This window comes from Apaloderma vittatum, unplaced genomic scaffold (assembly GCF_000703405.1).
Source record: "Apaloderma vittatum isolate BGI_N311 unplaced genomic scaffold, ASM70340v1 scaffold7, whole genome shotgun sequence".
In the NCBI taxonomy this organism is placed as follows: Eukaryota; Metazoa; Chordata; class Aves; order Trogoniformes; family Trogonidae; genus Apaloderma; species Apaloderma vittatum.
Window position 1 is genome coordinate 16,711 of NW_009726505.1, and position 10,089 is coordinate 26,799.

General features: G+C 41.8%; 1 protein-coding gene across 1 annotated transcript in view; it reads left to right on the plus strand.

The window, feature by feature from the left end:
* LOC104276840 (T-box transcription factor TBX15-like) overlaps window positions 1-10,089 on the plus strand; it is a 36,735-nt gene that overhangs the window by 3,441 nt on the left and 23,205 nt on the right. The window contains 3 exon segments of the mRNA XM_009873292.1: window positions 5,428-5,529; window positions 7,275-7,446; window positions 7,823-7,990. Of these exon segments, the coding sequence (XP_009871594.1) occupies window positions 5,428-5,529; window positions 7,275-7,446; window positions 7,823-7,990 (442 nt within the window).

Consider the following 10,089-nt stretch of genomic DNA (forward strand, 5'->3'; position numbering starts at 1 on the left):
CAATGGCGTCCTGGGGTGTATTAGAAGGGGAGTAGCTAGTAGGTCAAGAGAGGTCCTCCTGCCCCTCTACTCTGCCCTGGTGAGGCCACGTCTTGAATATTGTGTCCAGTTCTGGGTCCCTCGGCTCAGGAGAGACAGGGAACTGCTTGAGAGAGTCCAGCGCAGAGTCACAAAGATGATGAAGGGAGTGGAACATCTCCCTTATGAGGAAAGGCTGAAGGAGCTGGGTCTCTTTAGCTTGGAGAAGAGGAGGCTGAGCGGTGACCTCATAAATCTTTATAAATACGTCAAGGGGGAGTGTCAGGAGGATGGAGCCAGGCTCTTTTCAGTGATGTCCAATGATAGGACAAGGGGCAATGTGTACAAGCTGGAACATAGGAGGTTCCACAAAAATATTAGGAAAAACTTTTTCACTGTGAGGGTGACAGAGCACTGGCACAGGCTGCCCAGGAAGGTTGTGGAGTCTCCTTCTCTGGAGACATTCAAAACCCGCCTGGACATGTTCCTGTGTGACCTACTGTAGGTGATCCTGCTCTGGCAGGGGGGCTGGACTAGATGATCTTTTGAGGTTCCTTCCCACCCCTAGCATTCTGTGATTCTGTGACGGTGAAATATATCTCTTTCCAGGATTTTTTTCTGTAGCACTATTAATAACATTCTCCAGTGCCTCTGCAAGCTTCAGTCTTGATAATTTTTCACTAATGAAGGACCATGTATCGCAGTACAGAGTCATGACTTACCATGCACATCATATATTCTTTACAATCTTAAATAATATTTAATATACATGAAAGAAGATGCTTATCATTACTTTAGTCCTGGTGGCCATCTAGCTCATCACTGGCTGCCCATACAAAATCTATATAGCTGCTAAATACATGTATTTTTTCTGCTTCCCCAGAAGTGATATTAACGATATTGGAGGGATTTTTGTTTTTCTGATAACTACATTTGTAAATTAACCATTACAAAGTATAATGAAGAGTTGGGTGATTTCTTTGCATAGGACATATATTTATTGGTTATGGTCCTTATGGATATGATAAAAGTGACAGATTAAATGTTTAACCTCTCAGGTTAAACATTTTTCTTTCGGAGAGGACGTGTCTATGATGGGTGAAAGTTGAGTTTAGCTGTCCTGTTTCTCGATATGGAATGCATCTCATAGATTAGATTGTGTGATTTCTTGGAAAGAAAAGAACTGGTGTTATTTCCCGAAGATTTCCTGCTACTTACTAAAATTGCAAGAGATGCACAGTGTAATTTGCAACTTTTTCTTTTCCCAGGGAAGATTTTGCTCTTTATCTTTGCTTTCTCTTTGGAAACCCTGTTTGAGTCCTGAAAGGCTATGTCTTATTTTGAAAACGCTTAAAATTACAGATACAGTTGCCTGTAACTATAGCTGCTCCTTAATTTTCTATGACTCGTGAGTCACTGCTTGGTTCCTGCCAGACCCCACAACGTCTTTCTGCCCTTACTGTTTTTTTTTTAACTTACATTCTCATTTCAAACATATTTCTGGAGCTATATCCTGCCTGTGTCTGGCCTACTGCACTTTTTAACTTTCAGACTCCCACTCCCAATTTATTCTGAATCCCTCCCCACACCCATACAATCTCATAGTCCGTAGTCACTTGAGCTGCCGAGGTAACTGTTCATTAACTGCTGCATAGACGTGCTGCCCAAAGGGGAAAGCAATGTGCACTTATTGCCATGGGGATGCACTACAAAGAGTGCTTGGAGCCCGAATCTGGGAGGGAGGTGCTGCCTACTGTTCATGGAGGTATTTGCACAAGTGCAACCACGCACACAAGCACAGCCAGCAGGTATTCCTCTGGGTACCTGGGTTCTACCTGTCGCAGAGCCAGGATCTTATCTCAGAACTCAAGGAAATGTCATATCATAATTACCATATAGGTACTGTGAGATGGCTCAAACCTATATGCTGAGGCTGGGTTCAATAATAAGAGTAGAAAAAGCCAACAGTGAGTGGAACAGGTGACCATGTCCTCTCCTGACTCCTATCTGTGCCTCCTGATAGGTTAAATGATAATTCATCTGGAATTTATCTCCCTGAAACCATGAGTCTGAGTTATTAGAAATGTGCACTTGGGGCTGTTTACATTACAAGACGTTTTTTTTTGTTTTCAGTGGAAGGAAGGACTCCACAGTGCAAGGATTTTTTTGCAAAGTTCTGTTGATGCTGAAGGGGCCTGTGGAGAGAGCTTCTCAGAGTGACGACTGGCAGGCTACAACAACAAACTGCTGCCCAGAGGTCCTGGCCCAGTGGGCCAGCTTTCAGAAAGATGTTCCCTTTGGGAGCCACTGAGAATATCTACTGAGCTCCCTCTCCCTCATCAACAATAAATCCTTTTGCTCCCAAACCCTGCCCTCAGACTTCCTCTCAACACACACATCTCCTCTTACTTGAGCCCATGCTCCTTGCCTTGCCTTGCCTTGCCTTGCCTTGCCTCACTTACACTCCTCACAGGTTTGTTTTTATAAAGAAATATTACATTTGACACCAGCCTTAAATGCAAGGAAATAGGAGATATAAAGTAATAATGATGACTTTAGACTGCCCTGTAAATTCATGCACACTGTAAACACTGTGCACATTTAATCTGCAAAGCTAAATCAGATTGGTTTACAAAGTTTCTTAATTAGATTTTTTCGTGACTGGGGAATGACTACTCTGTCTATTGCTGTCAATAGACAAATTTTTTGTCTGTATTTTTGTGTTAAATGAAGTTTTTAAACAGCAACAGAAAAATAATAGTGGCTGCAACAGTCTAGCTACTTCTTTCTATTACTGGAAGTTCCCAGAACTTATTCTTAATATCAGAACACCACTGTGCTGGCAAATACTATTTTAATCAAGTTCTAGAGATCTTTATGTATCGTTCATTTTCTTCACATTCAGAGTTTTATAATCCTCATTCTTCTTATGGAAAGAGAGAGGAATTGGATAGACGGAAGCACATGGTCGTTACAAAAATGCTTTTTAAGACACTTCTAAGTGATCCTAAAGTAATTGTAATAACTTAATTCATATCACATTGTATTTCCTCTAAAAGGGTACTGTGTGTAAGTTCACAGTCTAAGTTTAGGAAGACTGTTTTCCTGCTGCGTGGTAGAGCTAAAATATAAATAGCTTGATCATCCCAAACTGCTGTTGATATAAAACCTCCTCCTAAAATATATCAGATGTCATCATGTGTTCCCTATGAAAACAGACAGCCTTCGTGTCTGTAGTTGCTGACTATAAAGCTAGCTGATATCTTTCTAGATGAAAGATTCTTGACTGTTTATTAATACAGCCATACTCACATGGCCTGAAATCCTTCCAAACCTTTGAGACTCCTGGTTTCTATAGTGCTGGTGCCTCTAGAGGGCCAAGAGCTGGCCAAAAGGAAACGCAGAGCACCAGGACTTAGCCAGGATTACACCTGAGTACATCCCTAAACCACCACTGTTTGCCTCTGTTTTCCCATTACCACACAGCAATGCTGCTGGAGACCTGCTGTGGCAGTTCCAGGCCACATCCTTATGGCAAAGAAACATGAGTTACTTTTATACCCACAGAAAAAGAGAAATGGTAATAATTTACAAAACTTTAAAAGTAGACTTAAACCTTAGAGAAAGCAGTGGGATCAGCCGAGCTCCCTCCGATCATTTTAGAGATTAGCCTCTAAGCCTGTCGAGTGGTCTGCGGTAATCTTTTACAAGGTATTTCATAAGCAAACAACCCCACAGGCTATACTGCAACTTTACACGGGGCTGCAGATTTGGAGAGAGCTTCTTGGGACGTACAGCTTTCAATTTTCCCAATACAGTGTGCAGACTTAGACCAGAAGAGACTCAGATTTAATCCTGGGTTTCTCATCAATCCTTTGAAACATGACCTACATCTTAAGCTGCTCCCAAGCCACCTCTCTCCAATTAAGCAGAGCTGGACTGTAAAATGTCACATCCTGTACCCATTTGGCTTGGCAGATTTAACGAGCCATTGTGGTAGAGACAAGGTAATGCTCTCAAGCCACCGAAGACTAATCCATTATTCCCTTTTTTCACTCAGAATCATTCAGCAAGCAAACACAGCATCAGTTGCACAAATCTGCTCTCCCCTTGAAGGGTTTCTGCAGACAATTTTTCTGACAGTTTTATGTCTCTCATAACTTGGGTTAGCTGTGATCTGGCAGCTGTGGGGTGATGCTCTCCCCACCCTCCATGATAAATGCCTTTTTCCAAGGCGGATGCAGTTACTAACAGGTCAATACTTTTCTTCTTAGTGGCTTGAAATGGAAAGCTAAGCACCAGTTTCCTCCTTCCCCCCTACTTCTCCAAGTGGGTGTATGTGGCCTGGATCGGAAAGTATATAATAGGTTCTCATGATTGCATCCCTTCAGTGCAAAATTTTAGAAATTTAGAAACACGTTTGGAGATGCTGACTTAAACTTTCCTTTTTTTCTCCCTCTTCCAGGCATATACTGTTTGAGGGAATTGTAGAATGGCAATTGGACTACTGGCCACAAGAAAATTTTAGTGCCATAGCCATGGTAACATAGACATGCTTTGAGGTTAAAACTGTTCTGAACTGTTCTCCTCTGAAATAATTGCCTTGCTACAAACACCTCCAGAACAGTGACTAGTGCACAGAGGAGCTAAACTTGTGCCAAGACAAGAAAAGAAAGGTTGGGAACTGAGCTTCATAACTTTTCGGGACAAAATGCTTGAGTCAGACCTGGATCATATGATGTAGAAAAGACAACACATTAAAAAAAATGCACGAAGTACTACCAGGACTTCAAGAAAACTGTGACAATAATATCAGTGTTTCTGTTAAATGTGAAATATATGCCTAATGAGCAGATTAATTTGAGGGACTTTTTTCTTAAATATCTGTAAACATGAAAGTGAAAGGATCTTTCAGTATGTTGAATTTGCTTTAAATATTACTCCAGTACTATCACCCCCTGGAATGAAATGTGATTTTCTCAAAAAAAGAGAACTAAAGTGACCTGGCTTTTAATGAAATATGAGAGAATAATTATAGATTGATGGACAGCAGCAAAACAGCAGGAAGAAGGTACACTGCCCACCCTAGCAATGCCTAGAGAAGACAATTTATGTGGAGCACAACTGAACTGTCTGCTAGGAGCTGGAAACAGACAGAGTGCTCAACTGTGAGTATTTTATTGTTACCCACAGGTTGCTATCCTGTGACTTCTTTTCTTAAGTGGAAAAACTTGAAAATTCAAATCACTGCCAGCACAGTCTTTGCTACCCACACCAAGCCCAGAGGACTCATGCCAAGAACTGAGCTGTGTAAAACAGTGTGTTCCTGGTGTCAAAGAGAGGTCTAAGGAGAATCTTCAACTTCGTCATTCACTATTTTCTTCCTTATTTCTATGGTTCTTTTCCTAGGAGAATGTTTCCAGCCATGAGAGTGAAAATTACAGGCTTGGATCCCCACCAGCAGTATTATATTGCCATGGACATTGTGCCAGTGGATAACAAGAGATACCGGTAAGCTTTTTGGGTGCAGAGGCAGGAACCTTCTGTTAACTCACCGTCAATGACAGCCAAGGGAAGACACATGCCGTTATACATCATTGCAAAGGTATGCTGGAGAAGACCATGTTGATTTACGCCAACATAGATGATTTGACTAGAATCATGGGACACAATCCCAGATGTTTAATATATTCCCTCGCACTTTTGGATTGAAATCTTGCTCTTTTCAAATAGCAGTTTTGGACTGGGGAGATCCCTAGCATACGTTTCACAACTGACATGATTAGAAATGACTGTCTGAGGGAACTGATGACTGATGTTATCAATAGAGAATCTAGAGCCTCTAAATCAACTTCAGCACAAAAGGAATGGACAAATAGCAGCTGAACTAAAATGGGTGCCTCAGGGCTGGCCTGAATTAAATTGGGTGATTTTTATTCTAGAACCACAGCAGCCACAGGGGATATGGGCCCTGACCTACACTGAAGACATTGAGAAACTCTCTAGTCAATCTCCACAGCTGAGATGAAAGTCAGGAAGAGGAGATTTCTCTGATATTAATGAGCTTCCAATCCTAAAAAGTACTCCAGAAAAATCACAACTCTCTGCATCCCAGAGAACTATCCAGAGATGATTTATTTATACTCATTAAAAGGCTCCTGGGAGCAAGTGTTTTTCCCCAGATAGTCTTGACAGCACCACATTTCAAGGATTCAAGAATTGTTCCTCTGCTTCAAATGCTAAACATTGCATTTTCGCTCTCAGATTGTGCAGGGTGTTTCTCATACTTTCCTGGGAAGCATCAAGGTAGTGTCTGATGCGCAGCTGTATGTTTTCGCACTTTCTTTGAGTGTGGTTCTGACAGCATTAGCATAGAAAATAAATATATCATCTTACACTTTGTTTCTGTCCTTGTTAGCCTGTGCAGCCACATAAAGAAAACTAGCACTGAAAGGAACAGATTCTGTTTTTTTTTTTTTTTAGATTTCTTGTGAAAATACAGGAAATGAGTCACTGTTTGTAGGTAAGGACTGAAATAGCTTAGCAGAGCTGGGCAGAGACCCAGTGAGGGGCAGCACAGGGCAAAGCTCAGAGGTGTTAGCAGGACCATTTGTGAAATGCCTTAGGCTGAAGGAGCAAAACTGTAGTAGAGAAATTTATGGCATCTATAGGATGGCTAGATCGGGAACATAAAATATCACAGAAGACCAGGAATGCAAAACCAATTTTTTCCTTTAATCCAAATATGTGTAATACTGTATGGAATTCCTGATTTTACAATATTTCAAACTAGAAATTCTGTTTTATCAATTGTTCTAGTGCTATCCATTGAATTTTGCCCTTTCTTGGTGAAGACACATGTGTTTTGCACAGTCTTTCATGGCAGCCAGTGCAGCTTTCCGGAAATTACAGGGCATTTATTAATATTTTCAGAGGGTTTTGTTTACCCATATTTTCTAGCCTCTTACTCTGGCTCAGTGAGGCTTAACGAGTTGAGAAGGCACATGTGGCAGAGTTTTACAGGGAAAATAACTGCAAAGGTGGTTTTAATAAGGAATCAAGTCTGAACAAGTGGCTCAGGGGTAATCTGGCTTTCATTTAGAAGGTAGGAGGTTGCAATAAAGCACATTCTTTCCTGACTGCAAATGAGAGTTTGGGGTGCGTGTGGTAGAGTGATAGGGGAGGGGGAGCTCTGGAAATGTTCCTCCAGTGACCAAGGGACAACTTCCCTTAGCCATCTCCTCTTCCTCTTTCAGGTATGTGTATCACAGCTCCAAGTGGATGGTGGCCGGCAATGCTGACTCTCCAGTGCCCCCAAGGGTTTACATCCACCCCGACTCACTGGCTTCTGGAGACACCTGGATGAGGCAGGTGGTCAGTTTTGACAAGCTCAAGCTGACCAATAACGAGCTTGATGATCAAGGCCATGTAAGTTAGAAGCTAAGCCTGGTGCCTACTGCACCAACCTCACTCCTCTGGGACTCAGAAGTGTGCTGCTGCTGTTGCAATACACCTGTGTCCTGCTGAGAACACTGGTCTATAGCTACTCTGCAGAGTTATGGAGCTTTTTTCCCTGCTTTGGTGATTTTCCTCAAAATGTTGCCTGACTCTATAAAGCAATAAAACCCCTTTCTCTCTGCACATAGCACAAAATTTTTATCATGCGTTCTTGCAAGAGAAGAGTCACCTTCTTCCTGTTAGCCCTTCTTCCATCCCTGCTTCCTTGTACATCTGGATGCAGTGCAAAATACTTGCAAAAACTCTTTTTAAAAAAATCTTTTTCCTTCTTTTGTCTTCTCTTCAGATAATCTTACATTCGATGCATAAGTACCAGCCTCGTGTTCATGTAATCCGTAAGGATTTCAGCAGTGATCTTTCTCCTACAAAGCCAGTTCCTTTAGGCGATGGTGTGAAAACCTTCAACTTTCCCGAGACTGTCTTCACCACAGTGACAGCCTACCAAAATCAACAGGTAAAGCTGCATGCCTTCAGGCTCTTTTTATGTTGGGTGTTCATAGAAATATCCATGTGCTCTTCCTGTTTGAGTCTTAAACTTCTTTCAGAAAGAATAGTGCACACTTCCAAGACTCCCTTTTTTTTTTTTTCTTCCTGTACAAAAACAAAATGCTTGCTGTGGTGTAGTGTATAGACATGAGGTATCTAGCCAGAAAGTCACATTGCAGGTAAGGTGCCTGCAGTTGTTACTGTAAAGTAAGTAGGTGAGATCAACCATAAAGCGATGTATTTTGTTCACATTATTTTGCTGCCTCATGGTATAAACTACAGTGTCCTGTCCTCACTACAGTTTTAAGACAGTCCAACTAGTCCAGATCTGTTGTCTCACAGAGAAAACACATAGTCAGGGTTTTTTTCAGCAATGAAGGAAAAAGTTTGAGAAGCACAGTCTTGTCAGTTTACTGGCAAAAGAAGCCTTTGAACATAAGCAGCAGCAGACCATGTATGGCATATGAGCTGAAATTCTCATGCATAATTCATATTTGATTCAGATCTTGCACAGTTCCCAGTGGAGAGTGTTGCTATTGACTCCAGATATCATAAGGAAAAGACGTTGCCTCAGTGGGATCTTGTCTGTGGAGACCTTGACTACTGAGCTCTATTACTGGTCTGCCCTTTTTCTTGAGCTAGAATTCATGTCAGTAAGAAGTGTAATCTCAGGGCACACTAGGAAATTAATTGCTAGGAAGAGGTGGGCATTTGAGAATGTAAGCATTCGAGACACCGGCAAAGAAAGGAGATTTGGAAAGGCTTGGCTGTCCATTATATGCATTTGCCCCACCTTCTCTGTCGATGGCCAGTGAAAGACGGTGTCCTAGTCTTTGAGGAGCTGGCCTGCTTTATCGCTTCTGCAGGTATGTACACTGTACACATTGAGAGTTCTTTGTATCTATCCATTCCCTTTGTAGTTTCCTTAAATATCGCTCATCTGCCAGGTACCTCTGCCCCAGGCATTCCCATTAGCCTTCACACCACCTCTGTCCTACTTTGGGCTCGGTGTGCTCCTCTTCTCTTGCTTGTCTGCACATACTCCCTGTTTTATTCTCAGGTGAGAGGTACTGTGCACATCCCATTTCCCTTTCTCCTCCTTACTGGATTGGGGGTTGTGATGGCATTAAAAGGACTATGTAAGGTATTTTTTCCCCTAGCCACATGAAACAGAATCTCAGTTGAGGAAGCTTTTTGCTAAGTATGTTAACTTAGGCAACACAAGGTACTGTTACAAGCTAGAATTAGGGCACAAACTGGCTTGGAAGAGCTAGAATGAGGGTACAAACTGGCTTGGAAGAAAAATAATCTGTTATAAAGACTGTTAAGGAAATAGGGTATACAGGTTTTTTTGCCATAAATTCAGAGGAGTGAGTCAAAAATGGTCAAGTAATTTTTTTTTTTTTTTGCATGACAACATCTGTGCTTCTGGAGAATAGCTTCCTGAACTCAGTGGATGTCAATACATTTAGTATTCTTGACAGACCCATGTCAAGTCAGCCTAGGGCAGACTGCAATATTTAGCCATTTTCTAACAATGGTGAGTTGTAACAATGGAGTGAATCATTATGGAGTTTCTATTTTGCAGCATATAAGAGAGAAAATACGTGCTTAGAGTGGCTCCCACGACTGCTTCTGGACACACACTTCTAACATTTTCTCTGTCTGGTCCTCTTGAACAGACTTAAATTGGGATCCAGAATACATCAACTATACCAGCAGAAAAAAAAAGTATTGCAACACAATGATGGTTTTGCTGTCATTGTAGCATTTGAAATCTCCTGTCCCCCTCACTCAAATGCATGCACTTCAAAAACCTTTAACTGTAGACCAGACATGGAGAGGGGATAGAGAAAGGAGAAGCAAAGACAGGAGAGAAGCCTGTCATTCTTCCTTAGTGACCAGACCTATAAGACATTATTACATAGGTAAGGGAGGTGCTAAAGACGGACCTCTGTCAGGCACTGGCTCTGTAAGACACCTCAACATAAGAAATCAATGAAATTTCTTCTCATGTCTCTGAATGCCAAACATTTGGGTATTTTGCCCACCCCCCGCCACCCCGTG